Source organism: Alexandromys fortis, unplaced genomic scaffold, assembly GCF_014885135.2.
Source record: "Alexandromys fortis isolate MF-2015 unplaced genomic scaffold, M_Fortis_MF-2015_v1.1 scaffold_82, whole genome shotgun sequence".
In the NCBI taxonomy this organism is placed as follows: domain Eukaryota; kingdom Metazoa; phylum Chordata; class Mammalia; order Rodentia; family Cricetidae; genus Alexandromys; species Alexandromys fortis.
Genome location: NW_026067963.1, coordinates 2,069,137 through 2,087,675, shown reverse-complemented (window position 1 = coordinate 2,087,675; position 18,539 = coordinate 2,069,137). Strand labels below are relative to the sequence as shown.

Here is an 18,539-nt window from a genome sequence, read left to right as displayed (position 1 = left end):
CAACATTCTCTCGGGAATAGATTGGTGCTGCCAGGAGCAATTGTGTCTCACTATCACAAAACTCTGAGTTAGACTAAAGGCCATTTTCTACAGCTCTTTGAAGAGGTTGAAGATTATCTATCTATTTATGCAAAAGTAATCTCACTGGGCTTTGGGGTTTCACGCCTTTAATCCCAGCAGAGGCAGGCAAATCTCTGTGAGTTCAAGGCCAGCCTGGTCTACAAAGGAAGTTCCTGGACAGCTAAAGACACACACCCTGTCTCAAAAAAACAAACTAAACAAACAAAACAACAATAAAATGAATGTCATTCTCCACCTCCGTCTAACCACTCTCTAACCACTGCCACAAGTCCATAGAGACAACATGCTGTCACAGGGCAGTTCTTGATGCCAGACCTCAACTCAGATATGGGCTCCCGCCACTTTCCAGCCGTGTCACCTTGTCCAAGCCTTGGGTTCTTCATCCGGAGCCTGGGAAATGCAGTAGCGCCAAGTGTGTGAACCAAAGGCCGTCAGAACCAGCGCTGCAGCCCTTGGCTAAATCTTACTGTACTCTTGCCCCTCTACAAGCGTGCGTCCCTGATATGACTACCCGTGGTGATTTTTCTCTGAAAGCCTGTTAGTGTTGAGAGCGGATGTGCTAGAAGCTCTCACGGATGGTGGTGGTTTTGCAGTTTCCCAGTCATTAGCAGGACTCCTTGAGCCTGTCTCGAAGCAAATAGTTGCCTATTGTTTAAAAACTTGTCACCTGCTTAGAGGTCTTTGCCTCTCCACTGTCTGCAGTAAATGGCTGCTAAGTCATAGTGGCCCCAGTGCTCTAATGAGAATAAAACGTTTCATAACCTGGTCTTTGGTGGCACCGCACATCTGTTCATTAGTCTATGGGGCCTCTCCCTGCGTAGACTATTTTCGAATGGGTCCATACTTCTTTGCCCATCTCAATTAACAATGCCCTGGTAGTTTCTGTCACTGGTTTCCTTGTGGATTAGTAGATACAAACCAATAGCATTTAATGACAGTTCTGTAGCACCTTGTCTTTAATTAGCTCACCCTGTTTTATACACTGGTTATGATTCTCTAAGTTTGGGTCTGTTTGAATATTACCTGTGTACCCGTGGAAGCTGTAGGCATTTGGTCTCTATGACTGCACAGAGTGATTGTGTGCAATATCAGATTTTTTCTCTGGGAGGGGAGAGGAGGTTGGGTTGTTGTTTTGTTTTGTTTTTCCAAGACAGGGGCAAATTGTTGTCCTAAAGCAGCCTTCTTTCAAGGGGTGGTGACACGTGACTGAGAGAGAGAGACCGAGAGAAGAGACTCTTGATTAGTCTTCCTATTAATTGAGTTTAAATGTCATGTGTGTTTTTAGTCAAGCATGTAATTTCGGCATTGCTGTAAACTGCCCTTTGAGGCCCAGAGAGCTGCTTATGGAATGAGTGGCGGCAATTCTTATTCAAATGAGAAAGTCCCAGTCGGAGCCCCCGCAACCTGGAAACTCATTACCTTGTGAGACTGGGTTTCCTTGGATGTTTATATATTTCTAAATCCGGACATAACATGATAGTCAAGCTCCCTTGGACAAGGGCACTAAAACGTCTTAGTTACTGCACACGGTGTGTGCACTCACTCTCGACGTGAGTCTTAACAATAGGGGCCATTTCCCAGCATTTGCGATTCTGGGTTGAACCCTGAGGGGCTTTTTGCCACATCAGTATTCATGAGCATTGATGGAAAAAAATGCAGTCACCTACTCCCGTTAGAGAATGGTCTTCTGGAATCTAAGATGTGGCATTTACTGCTGTTTAAATCCCGGGGCCCCTTGTCTGCCTGCCCTTGCAAGAAGGAAATAAAGATGGAAAAGAGGCTCGAAGCTGTGCTAATTGTTCAGCTCGGCTGCTAAGTGCTGTCTGAGGTTTTTTTTGAAGGAAGGGACCAACTAGATAGGTGACATTAGGTCAGATTTTGTATTTATCTGCCACAATGAGATTGATTCACCACTCTCTATGTCCATTTTGGAAAGCTTTAATTCTGACTGTCTGAAAAGTCAAAGTCACAAACGGGTCACTATTTCCCTTCCTGCTGGCCAACTAGGACATAGTGACTGATCAGGTGACCCTGCCAGCTTTCCAGGTACTCGCCAGATTCTATCGTCTTGTCTCCTGTCTTCCCCATATCATTCTCCTGCTCCCTAGACTGTGGCTGATAAACTCCTTGAGAGCAGAGGTCGGGTGTCTTGAGGCACCTGGTGGCTCGTCAGGAAGCCCAAGGTTTGACTTGCAGTGGTGGGGCTCTCTTGAAAGGTCAAGTCAGAAGGGAAGTGGGCAGATTGCTGGCTCTGGTAGAGCCACATCAGAAGGCCTGGTTCCCCATGTAGTGCCACGTCTAAGACTCGTGGCCAGGAGCACGGCACGTGCCTTCTCTCAGCAACCATTCTCTAGACTTACAGGTGGGCTCACAGGTGGATATTGTGAAATTCAAAGACCAGCTGCCTAGAGAAAACCGTCAATAGTTCTACTCACCTGGGATTATTGGAGACGTTCATGAATAACACTTTCCAACAGAATTCTTTATCTCAGGTACTAACACAGGGGGAGGTAGATTGACCATTGGCGAGTGAAAGAAATTGGTGTAAGTTTTATTTGATCAAAGAGTATATATACACACAATTATACTGTACTTAATCATTTTTGCCCTATTAGCTTTTTCAATATAGTAGAAAAGAGATACTTCAGGCTTCATTTAGCGTGTTTAGTTTTGCCCAAAACTAAACAACTCCAGCCTATTAGTTTTGGGATGCACATACTTCATCTTTTAAAAAATAGGCTACATAGAATTATTAAAAGAGCTTTTTTTTTTTTTAAAATTATAGAAACATCATCCATTGTTGTGAGGAAGGCTGGTTAATGTCAGTAGTTACTTTGTGTCCTTGGCGGTGTCTGTCTTTCGATTGCTGTTTCTGGGCTGTAGTCCTGGGTCACGGCAGGATGATGTTGTGCGAAAGCAGTAGGGCCAGGCGTGGTGGAGAGCACCTTTAATCCCAGCACTCAGGAGGCGAAAGGTCAGAGAGTGAGATGCTGTCTTAATAACAACCAAAAATGTGTGTGTGTTTGTGTGCCCATGCATGCGTGTGCGCACTTGAATGTGTGTGTGTGTGCGCGTGCGTGTGTGTGTGTATGTGTATGTGGTGTGTATACGTGTGTGGGCACACCTGTGTATGTGTGTGTAGGGGGTGGGTACTGGAGAGATTGCTCAGCAGGTAAGAACGCGCTCTTGCAGAGAACCTGGCTTAGAATCCTAGCACATACACAGTGACTCACAAGTGCAACTCTAGGTCTGTGGGACCCAGGATTCTTTTCTGACTTCAACTTCCAAGGGCACCAAGCACATATGTGGTATAAATACATACACGTGGGCAAAACACTCATACATATAAAGTAACTAAATCTTTTTTTTTAAGGTTTTTTTTTGTTGTTGTTGTTGTTGTTGTTTTTTTCGAGACAGGGTTTCGCTGTGGCTTTGGAGCCTGTCCTGGAACTAGCTTTGTAGACCAGGCTGGTCTCAAACTCACAGAGATCCGCCTGCCTCTGCCTCCCGAGTGCTGGGATTAAAGGCGTGAGCCACCATCGCCCCGCTTTAAGGTTTTTTTTTTTTATTTTATTTATTTATTTATTTTTTATTTTTTTGGAGACAGAGTTTCTCTGTAGCTTTGGAGCCTGTCTTAGAACTAGCTCTTAGTTCTTAGAACCAGGCTGGCCTTGAACTCACAGAGACCCACCTGCCTCAGCCTCTACCTCCCAAGTACTGGGATTAAAGGCGTGCACCGCAGTTGCCCGACTTAACTAAATCTTAAAACAACAAGCGAGAGTTGAGGGCTCCGACACTGGCCCTATCTATCCTGCATTTCTCATGACAGATGTACTTTAAGCGGGGTTCCTCACCCTTTGGTTTCCTCTCCACGGGCCACGTGGTAGATAATCAGATAATCAGGGTTGTGAGATTAGGGACCTACCATCCCAAATGCTCCTACTGTTGCACTGTAGCCAGGGAGACTTGAGCCCCGCAGAGGACCTTTAACGTTGATTTGAAGTAATTCCAGAGTACATAGATGCCTGTGCCTTGTGTTAGGGGAGGCTTGTAGACCTCAGAGTGACCTTAGCTTCTACTTTACTGAACTGAATGAGTCAGCACCGAACAGCAATGAAGGCTTTTTCTTTGGTCGGCAGGTGTGTGTGTGTGTGTGTGTGTGGAGGAGGAGGGAGGGGGTAGGGCGTTGAAGCAACATTTCTCTGGGTAACCTTGGCTGTCCTGGAACTCCTTCTGTAGGCTAGCCTCAAACTCACAGAGATCCACCTGCCTAGGCAGAATCTCAATTGACTGGGGCTGGCCTGAAACTGTCTCAGTAGTTTGAGGCTGACCTTGAACTTTCAAGCCTCAACCTCCCAAGTGTTGGGATTATAGGCATTCATCACCACGCCCAGTTCCCTGAAAGACTAGACTCGTCTATAACTATCAAAACACAGACCTTTAGAAACCCCACAGAGACCTGCAGAGTCCCATAGGAAGGGCTTGAATTTCTCAGGACAAATGCCCCCCTTTCAAGTAGGTCTCCTGTTTAGGTCATCTCTGCAGGTAGGGGAGAGAAAGGCTTCATTCTGGGCCCTCTATGAAGGAATGAAGCCAGGAAACTCAAAGTTAGGGGTCTCCACGTATGACAGACCAGCACAATTTTTCTAATTCCGAGCAACTCTACGGCTCTCTGGAGTGGACTGGCCCCAGGATCTCCCACTGCCTTCCTACCCTCTTGGAACTTGACAACGTCACTCAGGCGGCCCTCTGCTGTGCTTCAAATATGACCCTGTTTCTCTGTGTTGGGAGCAGTCAACCCAGGATTATATACGTTAATATTAACTACCACTTGTGGGGACTGACTGAGTCCTAGAATGTTCTAGACATTTCATGTATTTTTTTTTATTTTACCTCCCTAGCACTGCTTCGGGAAGTAGTGTTATAAAATCATAAACGCGTGCAGCGTTCTTCAGTACCTGCCTGACATCCTCTGACATTTCCTAGGAATCTGCATTTCTTGAAGACAGCAGATTGTGTCTCATCTTTGCTGTGTTACTAAGGTTTAGTGTCTGGCACATAGCGGCCGCTCAGTACATACTTGTCAGATGAATCATACGAGATGTTTGGTAGAGAGCCCCAGTGTTGCAGATCAGGATAAAGCTCAGAGCAGCAAGCTAGCCAGGGCACAGAGGGTAGTGAGCAACAGACCCGCCCCCTTTCGGAGACCCCTGTCAGCTGGACTGAGCGCCCAGATGTGTGATGCTGTAAACTGGCTGTTGGGGTGAACTCCAGTTCACCCGGGTGGCACTGTGCCTACCTGAGTCTATTTCTGAAGCCAGGACTGTGCGCTTCTCTCTTCCCGAGGTTTGAAGGTGATTTGTCAGCAGCAAACCCCAAATTAGCACAGCTTACACTCCTGCAATTGATTCACCATTTCAGGGACCAACCTATTGCTTTAGCAGATGCTCTGCTTCCCCGGGCAGCACTTCGGTTCATGGTTTCTTTAGCACGGTTGACTTCAAAAGTCCACAATTACAGGAAATTTGCTAGAGGGTAGCACACATACACACGTGTGCCCACACACATGCAGAAACATGTAACTGAGGTGATGAAGGCATCGCATCACTTGACTGTGGCGACTCTCCCAGTCTACACATGTATCCAACCATCAAGTTGTACTCCTTAACAACAATAGGATATTAAGTAAAGACCACGTGATCTAAAAAGAACATAGGGGCTGAAGCGATGGCTCCATAGCCAGCACTTGCTGCTCCTGCAGAAGGCCTGGGTTTGGCTCCCAGTACCTATACCCAGTAGCTTACAGCCACCTGTAACTCCAATTCCAGAAGCTCCAGTGCCCTCTTCTAGCCATGATGGGCACCTGCATCCACATACAAGCAAGTAGGCACACACGTTTATATATACACATAAATATAAGTAATTTAAAAAAAATTTAAAGCTCTAAAAGGAATATAATTTGGGGGAAGTTTTAATGAATCAAAATGTAGTAGAATTCCTATCAACATTGGGAGAATTACCAAATTATAATTATAATTATAAATACAGTCTATCCCCCCAAGACAGGGTTGGTGTTGCCCTGGCTGTCCTGAAACTAGATTTGTAGACCAGGCCAGCCTAGAACTAACTCACAAGAGATCCGCCTGCCTGTATACCTGAGTGTTGGGATTAAAGGTATGCACCACAATTGATGTGTTTGTTATTCAGGCTGGCCTGGAACTTACTCTGTCACTTTGGAAAACTTCAAATTTGTGGCCTCTTTAGTAGTTGAGTTACCGGCTGCAGCCACTAAACCCGACTCCTGATTCAGTCTCGAAATGGACTCCTGCTCTCCTGTGCTGTGTGCAGATGCAACAGTCCATGACCTTTGCCAGTGTTTAGATAACTGATATGATTTGTTGAGTTCCCAAATTTAATTTGGAACTGTTTTTTCAATTTATTTATCTTCTATATTGAAATATCTATCCATGCATACCCTGTGAGTAGCCCAACACAAAAATCATAAACTTACTTAAAACATTTCTGGGATTTTTTTTCCCCATTTGAAAAAAAAAACTCCATTGTTGTTCTCAAGCATGAGCCTTGTGGATGAAAACACTGTGTCCCAGTGTTAAAGGCCAGGCACACCTGCCAGTGCTGAGAAATGGCATTCACAGGATCCCCTAGTGGTACAAATTTCACACTTACCAGCTTTCATCTTGTCTTATGACTGTATAGAATTCTGGGAAAGGAAGCGCCACACATTCAGACTAGAATTATGTTGACTAAAAATATCACCTGTCCCTGCTGTCCCAGGCCAAGGTCACAGAAACTGAAGGTGTAGTAGAACTTTTACCCTTGTAAGCACTTCTGACGGGAATTCCCCTAAGTCAGGCTGGGTCCCTCATGCTGGTCAAGGCAATTATAGATTTATTATAGATTTATGAACTGATGAAAGGGCGTCTCGGGCTTCTTGCTTCCTGTGTATTTAACATTGAATTTTGCTTGTTTATATACTCATGGGGATCTGGGAGATAAATATTATATATTATCCTTCCCCAGGCAAAACCATAGTAAGTTTTTCCTCAAAAGTGTTTATTCCCTTCTACTCTATCTCGAGATCAAAGTATCTATGGCCAACATGACAAGGGGTCATTTACTTGGGGAGTTTTTCCTGACATTGAACCTAACGCCTTTCTCTTCTGATCTTGTTTAAAAGGTAAAAGGAGTTGAGAGTTAAAAACATATCTTTTCCTGAGTGTACAGAGGGTTTGTAGCTTCGCTTTCTCCCCGGGAGCTATCAATATTCACATTTGTGTAAACACAGGAGTGTTCATGGTATAGACACCAGTAAGGACCAGCCCATCCTTCCTCTTAGACATCAGCAAGGACCAGCCCATCCTTTTTCTTAGACATCAGTAAGGACCAGCCCATCCTTTTTCTTAGACATCAGTAAGGACCAGCCTGTCTTTCCTCCCATGCTTTAGAGAGAAAGGAAAGAGAGAACAGACGTGGGTGATGATTAAGGCTGTCAGGTTGGGAACAGACAGTTCAGATGCCTTGCAGATGGATTTGCATTCGTGGGGCTGTGGGAGATGATCTTAAACTTATTTTTAATTGCTTTTTAGGTACATTTTGACCAATTTAAAGAAGCGCTAATACTTATCTTGTCTAGAACTCTGTCCGGTGAAGAGCACTTTCAGGAGTCAGGTAAGAGCACTGACGTTTCTTCTCTGTATTCCTCTTTAAAAGGTATCCAGGCGCGGGCTGGGAATATAGCTCAGTGGTAGGGTGCTTACCCAGTATGCACAGGACCCTGAGTTCAATCCCCAGCTCTTCCCTCCTCCCCAAAAAAGTTTGAAAATTTTTCTGGAGGAAAAACTGTGAGGACCTGAAGTATGCATGTGGTGGATTTGGGATGTCCGCTCTTCATAGAAGGGCCATTATTTCCAGAGACTTCTCTTTTCCCATCATCTCGAAAGCCTTGCAGCTGTTAAATGCTAAAATGAGACTTCTCTACCACAGCTGCACAATGTGGCAGAGACCATTGGATTATTCCTAGGCAAGTGTCAGAGGGTATAACAGAAACTCATTCTTGGACCATTGGATTATTCCCAGGCAAGTGTCAGAGGGTATAACAGGAACTCATTGTTGGCTCGAGCAGAGTGAAGCTAAGTGGTAGCTCCTCCAGCCTTACTTCCTGTGTCTGTGTGAGCAATGATCTGGGGAAAAGTTTCCTGAAAGAAGAAATGTGGCCATCAAGAGAGAATTCTATATGGTCCCACTGAGCAGAAACCCCTCTGCTTATAGACATGGCCACATGATGGTTTAGTGATGTCTGTGTGACTCCCCCCCACTCCCAATATATATATATACATATATACACATAAAAGAAATACAGTGTATCAATATTTCTAGCACCTGGAAGAACACACTTAGCCTTAGTAAATATTAAGTAACTGTCATGAAAGAAGAATAAATGTTGTACCTCATTGTTTTTTAAAGACTTCCATATATTGTAAGATATATAGTTACACATCTCAAAAGAGAAAAGTGTTGTCAAATATAACCTAAAATGTTTTTGATGGTTAAATGTATTCTAATTTAAGTGTGTTCAAATCCGGCACCGGTTTACATATGCTTTAAAATCAAAGAAATGTGATAAATATTTGAGGGAAATTCTAAAGTGTAGAAACTCATATTTAAGTATAGAGAACTGTGACGTCATTTGATTGATATGGGCTAGGGACAAGGGCCAGCTGAAATGGGGCATTGGGAAATGTTAAGGGTACTGTAACTTCTATCTCTTGTAATGGGAATACTGTGATCATACTTGCTTTCCCCACCCATACAGGGGTAAAATGTACTAGATGAATTACACCTCTGTAAACCTGACTTTAGATAAAGAAAACAAACAAAAAACTGTAGTCCAGTCTGAGCAGAGATCATTAGCATTCCGTGGAGTCCTTTAGTGTGACCTGTTTACGTGGAATGCAGATGGGAAGTCATTTCTTCTCTTCACCAGGAGTCTGGGTCTCCGCTGTACTTTGTAAAATGCTCCAGATTTGGGTCATGTGTCTGGGCTTTACCTTTAACGATGTTATCTTCCCTTAGTAAGGCTGTTCCTGGACCCAGGGCTTGACACAACTTCCTGTAAGTTCCTACTGAGCCTGGGGGAAAGTTTTTTGCATTCTTTTAGGCTAATAGCAGGATGTCCATAGGTGATCACTGCCGGAATATGGATGGACTTCCGTTACTTGTGGGATCTCATGTCTTCTTGGTATTATTGATTTTTAAAAGTTTGTTACCTTGATAGCAATTATGCAAGATCTGGGAGCCCCGGATAGAGTGGTAGATTTGGGCTAATATGAGGATAGGCAATGTAAACTATTTCGTGTCCTGTGCTGTCTGTCACGTGGTTTGGGAGGGGCAGCCGTGGCATTAATCCACACGACACTTTCACCATCCTTTCCTGAAAACCCATACTGTCTTCTGATAGAAAATTGTCACTGTCAAAATACAGGTTTGTGGTGACCACACATGGGGAGGCTGACCCTAGGGCTGTGCTGTGTTGGAGCCCAGCAATAGGAAAAGCTGCAGGAACTGCCCGAAAGTCAGGCTGACTGTGCTAGCTGCAGAGGGTGGCTTCAGTACTCCAGGTGGGCTCCACACTGTGCAGACAATGGCCATCCCTTGGGCGAGTCTTTCAAGATCAAGCAGAGAAGGCTTTTTTTTTTTTTTTAAATCATTTCACCATGTGACAGAACTGTTTCCAAACCAGTGTGATCCAACAGTTAGATCCCTATGGACAGGACAACATTTCAGCCAGTGTTTCAGTGATGCTGTTAACCCCTGTTAATCCTAGCAGGATACGAATCCAGAATGGAGCCAGCGCCTCGAGTGCTTTATCTCTACTAGGAAGCTGGGGTCCTGGCCCATGACTCCCACACTCCCTGCTTTGTTCTGCACATCGGTCTTTGTCTGTCACTGGCTTCTGTCTTCCTAGTCCCGCAGTCGCTCGTGGCTATCAGGGCATTCTTTGCACTGAAACGTACCTCGACCCGTTTGGAATCCGATTCTTCTACCACTCGGGCTGACTGGTTTGCATAGCAGACTATCTGAGTTCATCCCTGCCTCCCCCTTCATGGTAATTATCATCCCTTCTTAAATGATAGGCTGCAGCATTTAGGACTGGTAGAGCCCTGCCATTTTATAAAAAGCCAAATGGGGGCATAAAGGAGGGCTGAGCCTAAGCGAAACCCTATGAATAAATGGCAGGGCAAGGAGTTGGTACTGTGTCATCAACACATGTACAGAACCTAGTTTTATGTGTGTGTATGTGCACCCCGTGTGTAACTAGCACTCGAAGAGGCCAGCAGAAGGCGCGTGATCCCCTGGAGTTAGAGTTACAGGCCACTGTGAGCCATCATGCGGTGCGGACAACCAAACTCCAGTCCTCTGCAGGAGCAGTAAGTGCTCTTGTCTGCTGAGCCATCTCTCCAGCTCCTAGTTTAAAGACTTGGAACCTTCAGATGGAAGAGCAGGTCCTCAGTCTGTGCACCCGAACTCAGAGTCTGCCAAGGGGTCCAAGGTAACAGGAGGGAGTGGCCTGTAATTAGTTAAGCCTGACTGTCAGGACAGAGCTGTGTCCTTGCATCACTGGGAGCTCAGAACTTAATTCCTGTCTTACCACACGGACCTACATGTGTTGTTCGTCATGCCTTTGGAGATGCAGTTGGTCTTGGAGAGAAAAGACAAAACCGTGGAGGCGACTAAAAAGACAGGGCTATGGTGTACAGGCTGAGAAACCCAGAGAGCCATGAACTGATAGCAAAGAGTCCTAGAAGACAAAACGTCCCGTGTCTGTATTAGACAGGTGTTCTGGAGAAACGGGACCACAGGGATGTGCATATGCGTGTGCAGATAGAAATACTGCTTATAAAACAGAGTCTTCTAGGTGGTCTTATACTGTGGTACCTGGACAATCCAACAGTGGCTGTCTATGTACTAGAGAGGCAAAAACCAGGGAGCCCAGGTGTCCCGAGTTAGCACTGAAAACCCAGAAGTGCCCACCCCTGGAGAGACAGTGGCATTAGGTACTCGTGAAAGACCCAACATGTTAGAGTCTGACATCTACGGAGGAGAACAAAAATAGCCATAGAGCCACTCGCTCACAAAGAAGGGAAGGCAGGGGTCACACACATTCTCAGCTCATTCATTCAACTTCTTTTTAATCCTGGCCACTCTTGGAAGGGATGTCACAGCCCACACGGAGGGTGAGGGCCATTCCCCATCCCATGTTCCCATTTCTCCCATGTTGATCCCCTCTAGCAGTGTTCCTGCAGACACACATACATGTGTGTTTAATCAGTTACACATGTTTCCTAAACCACTCAGGTTGACAACCCAATCAACCCTTTTAGGACCCGACCAGGCGACAGTCTCGAAAAGCCTTCTTGATTTGATGTGAAGAACTTGGAGCCAAAAAATGCTGGCTCAGCCTTGTCAATGGTGTGACCTCATACATCACAACTTTATGGTCTTAGATCAGCTGGTATCTAAAAGTGGTTAGACCCTGTTCAGCTTTAAGGGTCACTTATGTTATCTCCTAATGCCCGAATGACATTAAAAAAAATCCATGGGGAAAGCCACAAACACTAGCTTTCTCTTTCTGTAAGATTTTACTTAACATAAGTTGACACGGGAGAGTTCTTCTGAAGGGCAGATGCTCAGTGTTTCATGCTTCTGTCTCCTAATAAAAGGCAGTTGCACATAAACGATACAAAGCCAAGCTCTCGGGATTTGAAGAGCTATGGAATTAACTCGTTATTTTTAACTTCATAGTTTTGGGCTCTGCCCTTTATAACTTGTCTTGTGCAGTTTTTAGCATCTGCATAACTCTGGCTTTTGTTAATTCTAAGACTGTAGTAGTTTTTTCCTGTAAAAAGAACAGTGACAATGGAGACAATGAAACTCAGGTGTTGTCCTCTGTAGCTTCCAGCCTGATTGGCAGGGACTGTGGTGGGACTCCCTCATAGCTGCGTGTGCTGTTTAATCTTTAAGTCATGCTTCTGGAATAAGAGGGGGCAACAACTTATTAACTAGTTACTCAGTTTGTAATGGCTTTGGGTTACTGGGCGGGGGGTTGTAGTGGAAATACTAGCCCGGCACTATGATGCATGGCGCCAACACACTCCTGGCTTCAGTCTCTAGAGATCTTGGCTTTTTTTTTTTTTTTGATGCATCTTCCACTAGGTTTCTGATGTGAAGTAAATGTTAGCATACTGCAAGAAGCCCCCTGAATATGCCTCTCCTTTGTTGGCGGGAGGGAGAGAGCTTAGCCTTGGAAGAGCCAGCTCACCAGGAAAACAGGATGAGGCATTGTTCTGGCAGGTGGTGGTTTCTGTTAGGGAACTTTTATGTTCCGGGTGCCACTCCATTTAATTGCAGTTGTTTTCCCTAGTTGTCAAAAAGCCATAAATGCAGCCAACACGCCCTTTTTTTATTCTCTTAGCAACTACATAGCAGAGTGGGGTTTCTTGGGCATCGGGCGAGATCCTGATTTACAGCGACCAAAGATATGCTTGCGCCTGCGTGCAGATGTGCTAGGCCAAGATTTGGAGTCTAGCCGCAGACTTGGTAAGCCATCATACACATATAGCTCAGAGGCTTGTCTGTGTCTGCTCTTTGCCTCAGATAAGAACATAGGCTCTCTTCTTCTGATTGTAAGGATCAGAAGTTTTCTCATCAGAGTCACCATAGAAGTGGGTGCTAGACTGTTTGTCTCTGGGCATGGCGGTGCATGCCTGTCATCTTAACGTGACAGCTAAGGAAGCTGAGGTGGTGGGAACACAGGTGCAAGGCCAGCCTGGGCTATACAGCGAGCCCCTCCCACCTTGAACACAAAAGAGGGTCCCTGCACGGTGTGAAGCTGTGAAGCTGGACACACGCGTGCCTACTGGTGGCCAGGTAAGATGCTAGAGCCTTCGCTGTGAGCTGTAGGATGGTCTTCACTAATCAGTGCATTCTTCTCTCCGACTTTCACGATACATAAATAATCATGGACGCGCATGAAGTCTGTATAAACGGATGCTCGCTTTGGATAGCGTGTGTGTGGTCGGGTGAGAAAATGCTGGCAGTGTGTCAGTAGGCAAATTGTGGCTTATGTGTATAAATCAGGGTCTAAGCAGTTATTAAAATGCCATAGAAGGCTGCTTATTGTTCGGATGATTTTACTAAGGATAAAAGGCAATCTTTAAAAAAAAAATCCATGCAGTGTCCTACAAATACGTATGTTACTTGAGGTTAGGAAATAGGGTGCAGAGAATCTTGATAATGGAATAACGTACTCGGTACCAGTGTGTTCCATTTCAATTGCGGTGTGTGGAAGGAGGCTTCTGCACAGGGGATGTGAAGGACACGGGAGTCTTGGAGAGTTGGCTCATCCGCTCCTAGCAGCCTGTCCACAAAGCGAGAAACAGCTAACAGGGAAGAGAAAGTTAGGATCAGGTCAAGATTAGGGCGGCTCCGGTTTCTGAGCTGAACTGTCTTATTGGACATCTGCCTCAAATCTGACATGTTGGAAGAAAGTGAGGCTGAGGAGATCTGTCTGTTGTGATTTGAAGGTTGGGATGTTCTTCCTGACTCTGCTCAGCCAGGTGCCCACCGCTGGGTACCTCTTCCTACGCTAATGGCTTCGGGCTGCCAGCAGCTCCACAGCAGCCTGGGCGGGAAGGGCTAGAATTCCGGGAGGAGCTTCCGTGACAGGAGCCACTGGACAGGACCGTGACCTTGCTCCACGGACACTCGTATTTTCCCTCTTTTAGGAAATGAAGCCTTCATGATGTTAAGGACTCCTAACCCCCAAGATCCTGGTGGTAGTATCTCACCCCAGGTTTATTTGGTTCTAATGCCCATGTTCTTCCCATAAAACACAGATGCCCCAGAAAGTGTTACAGTCTAAGCAGACAGGGAATCCTAACACACAAAGGTGCTTGTAGAGAAACGTGACTGGCCGTGGTTAAATTGGAAGCTGCAGTCAGTACGAGTTTATGTGACAGCACAGGAGGAAAGAAACCGTGAACGTTGTGCCAAGAAGTTCCTTGAAAGAAAAGCTTTCCGCTGAACCGGTCAGGGAAATGCGGCAACAGCTGTGGAGCCTCCTCCCGTAAGTCATGCGGTCAGTCCTCCCGGCAAACCCTGGGAAGCAGTGTATTTGCTATTGGTGCAGATCTTTTCATGGCCACGGATCCTTGGCTGCCTCCTTGGCTGCCGTAAGTCTGAGCTAGACTGTGGAACTGGCCCAGTTGGCCCAGGGCGTTACCACACCGCACTCCACTCCTCCGCTGCTTTTGGCCAGCTTTCCCCTCAAAGCCTTCCGGATCCGACAGAACCAATCAGAGCCTCGCGTGCTTTTGTCCCTCCTCCTGCAAGGAGCATCTCCCAGCCTGCTAAGAACTAGGATAGATGCTGCTCCTAGGATTCGGTCCGGTCCCAGAATCCAAGGAAAGCCTGAGCAAGACCGGTACACGGGGACTCCAGAAGCGGCGAGTGTTCCAGCAGCACACGGAGGTGGTGATCCAGTTTTAGGAGGGAGAGAAAGTAAGCCAGACACAGGATTGTTCCTCCTGCTTCTAGGAGGTGCGGAGGAGTCAAGGCTGTGAGTCTTGTTCTCTTTCTGTTTCTGACACTAACTCAGGGTACCATTGTCTGAGACACTGTACCTCAATTTTAGTTTTTGCCTATAAGTGCTGGGCCTTCTGGTCACACGCCATTCATGCCTCTGCCACCTCTCTGTAGCGTCTCCTCTTAGGATGAGCTATAGAATAAAGATGAGGCACGTGTACTTTGTCGGCCTCCTAGATGGAGAAGAAATGAGTGGGTGTTGTTTTTCTCTACCCTCTGAATTCCCCACTCAACATCTTGTTTTCTTACCTGCTTTGTAGAACCTGTGAGTTTCTCCACCTTACTCAAGCATCTTTAGAGACCTGAATCCAGGTTTTTCTTTGTTTACCTACTTCTAACCGGGTGCTTGGTTTATGGAGCAAACAGACATCCAAACTAGGCCAGGTGGGACTGCCTCAAAGCCAGGACCGTTCTCTAAGCTTTTCTAGGATGGAATCAGACTTTTATAATGCTGAATATTCTTATCTTATTGTCTTATTTTATAAATTATTTCATGTACATGCACATGTAGGTATGTGTACATGCACGTGGAAAGCAGAGATTGTCATTGAACGTCTTCCTTTATTACTTCCCAGCTTCTTATTCTTTTCCCCCTTTGGTTTGGTTTCTTGAGACAGGGTTTCTCTGTGAGGCCCTGGCTGTCCTGGGACTCGCCCTGTAGACCAGACTGGCCTCGAACTCCTAAAGATAATGCATGTTAAGATATTTAGCAATGCAGTAAGAAGGAATATGTGTAGCACAGGATAAGTGATCACTGTTTATGTCAGCAACGATGATAACATTCGTTGTGATTATTTTATCACTTAGAGGGTCCCTCCTTTTCATGGGTTAAAGGGGTACATCAGCAATGCCCGGCCTGCTTTTTTTAGACAGGGTCACCCCCGGTATAGCTCCTTCAGAGGGGCGTAGCTCTGAGAAGCTAGACAGGCCAGCAAAGCCGCAGGACCCTCTGCTGCCACCCTACCCAGAGCGGGGGTTGTAGGCCCAGCTTTGATGTGGGCTCTGATGGTCCAAGCTCGGGTCCTCCTGCTTGTGCAGCAGGCTCTTTGCCAGCTGAGCCTCCAGAGAAGGACCGTCCTTCACGCCTTGTTTCACACCTTCCCCTGGAGGTCTGGCCTATGCTGAAGGAAGCCCTGAGGTGAAAACAGTTTCTTTTCTCCATAAACCAAAGAACCCCTGCATTATCTGGCATCAAGAAAATCATTCCCAAATGAAACCCCAACAAACTGTCACTTCTGGGTACACTCCCAAAATAAATCAGCTTTGCCCCAGGGCAGCAGTTTCTCTCATGAGAAGTGCTATGCTGGCAGACCCTGCGCTTTTCAGCTTGAGCGTCTGAGGATACCTTGAAGTCCCACAGTGGCCTCCTGTTTGGATTGCTGCTGTTACCTTGGGATGCCCAGTTGACTTCGCTGGAGGGATTCATAGTTCTCAAAGACTCCCCGCAGCCAAAGCTGTTGACCTTGAACGTCCATCTGGACCTTCTTACTCCTAGGGTCTCTCCTTCCCTCCTGTAAGCCGAGTGATGCTGATGTTCTCAGGAGAGGGGTGTGTGAGTGCGTGATGCCGAGGGGTAACCATTGCTAATTGCTGTGGTGGCCTGGTTTGTATTAGCCACGTGGCGTTTGGGAAACTCTGACAAGGAAACCGTAATAATCCACCTTTTTTATGTGCATGCTAACATCTTCATTCTAGTAAAAGTTTGCTTAGGGACTGGAAACACACACACACATGAGCTGATTAGGTATGTGTGTAGGTGTATATATACATATAGATTCTCTATATACACATATATAGATTTATAGAAGTAATCTTAAAATCTGCTTGCAATTGGTTATTACAATAAAATATAATGTAAGAAGCTTTAAAGTTCCTGAAATTAAAAAATAATAAGTAAATAAGTAACCCCCAAATCGACTCCATTTCCCAGCAGTTCACCATTGGCCACCTTTTTTTGTTTAGAAGGAGAGGTGTTTAGGCCCCATCAATGCTCCCTACCCTCACAGACGGGAGAGTTAATAGCCAGGGGGCCACTTTACCCACAGGTAAGCTTAGGAACCCCATCCCTGGTGGAGTCTGCAGAGGCTGTCACTCCCATACTTTTCATTTTAGAAGCAGTGCACCTCACAATAAGACCTCCGCTGCCTGTTCTATCCCCAGCTACAACCTGATTCTCATACTTGGAACGCCCTGGGTTATATGTTTCCCTATTAATCCTTTCTAAGCCCTCATAGTCACTAATGGTGTATCCTGTGTCTGCCACTAAAATTTAAGACCACCTAATAAATTAAGGATGCTTCTGCATTGCTTCCTGTCTGACCAGCACCTGTGGGTGTCAGCTGCCAACCGGGAGCTCCGGTGTCTGTGCCACTCCTGAACACACACAGGCTGACACACTCACTTCTGATGAAAGGTACCTTCAAGTGTGCATGCTGTTTTCAATACAAATTGTGTGTGCTTAAAAACACTTCCTGGAAGAGAATCGCTCCATCTAATGGAATGTCTTGGCTGGGACTTATAAAGAGCTGTATATTAATATTGCTGGAATTTGCATAGCTATCATAAATACTTCACTCTTAGCTTTCCTGAACATTTCAGAATGCTCCTGGTTGCATCTGTGAGCACCAAGGAAGGACACAGGGGGACGGTAGACAGGTAAACAGGGATCTGCCTTCCCAGGGATGCTGAAGTAAGAGTCCACCACCTCAACCATGCTTCCATTGAGAGTTAAAGAAGGGTTTTATTCTTTGAGTTCATATCTGATTACACACGCTTGCCCTGATGATATATGTACACATGCCATTTAAAGCACTTGTGTCTGAGTTCTGGAGCGTGCTCAGACTGTCATGTTCAAACAGGACCTAGAGTGGGCCCTCCCGAGAGTCAGTGTGTCTGGAGAGACAGACAGTAAGGCGATAGATCATTGCCAGTCTTTTGTATTTTAATAGAATATTTTATTTCCCCTAAAACTACGCAAAGCACTTGGAAATCTTGAGGATGGCATTTGAGCGGAGTGAAGTATTTATCTTTATTGCTTTAAAGCTTCAGAGTAGAGCGTGAGGGGCTGGCTGGTGAAGGTGGTGGCGGAGGAGGTGGCGCCTGCGGCAGCAGTAGAGGTGGTAGCTGTAGACGGGGTGCTTGGTGGGAGGGCTGGCGGTGGCGGAAGTGAAAGTGGTAATTGTTGAACTTGAGAAGTGATACTCCGGGACACCAGAGTTCTTCCAAGACAGAGATGACTCCCCTGGGCACAGCCCATTTTATTTACGGGTCGTTGACATTGGACACAAAAGAAACAGGATACCATTTTCCTTTCTTTTCTTTGTTTTTTTTTTTTTTTTTTTTCAAGACAGGATTTCTCTCTGTAATAGCCCCCGCTGTCCAGGAATTAATTCACTCCGTAGACCAGGCTGACCTCGAACTCAGAGGGATCCCCCTGCCTCTGCCTGAGGGCTGGGACTAAAGGCGTGCACCACCGCTGCCCAGCTGTAGCATTTTTTCTTAATGTGGCCTTCCACTTACTATTTTGTTCCACAGCTTTTGATTTTATAATATTATAATGAAATCTTGACGCCAGGTTTCACAGCAGTGAGGAGCTGTCAATAACTGATTGGAATTCTCGGTGTCAGTTTGGTTTTCCCATGCTGCTCTGCTTATCTGGTAGATCAGAAAGCAGAACAGCTGATAAAGGGGTCCCTAAAGTGGGAGGGAGGATGTTTTTGTATTAATTGGTGTGGACACTAATTTCCAGAGCTGTACAAGGTCCAGGACTTACTATAAGCTGTCTCTTGGTTAGA

General features: G+C 45.8%; 1 protein-coding gene across 6 annotated transcripts in view; it reads left to right on the top strand.

The window, feature by feature from the left end:
* Window positions 1–18,539, top strand: part of Nin (ninein) — a 101,386-nt gene that overhangs the window by 15,269 nt on the left and 67,578 nt on the right. For all 6 annotated transcript variants that reach the window (XM_050153652.1, XM_050153656.1, XM_050153654.1 and 3 more), the window contains one exon: window positions 7,689–7,770. In XM_050153652.1, coding sequence (XP_050009609.1) covers window positions 7,689–7,770 — 82 coding nt within the window. The remainder of the gene's footprint in view (window positions 1–7,688; window positions 7,771–18,539) is intronic.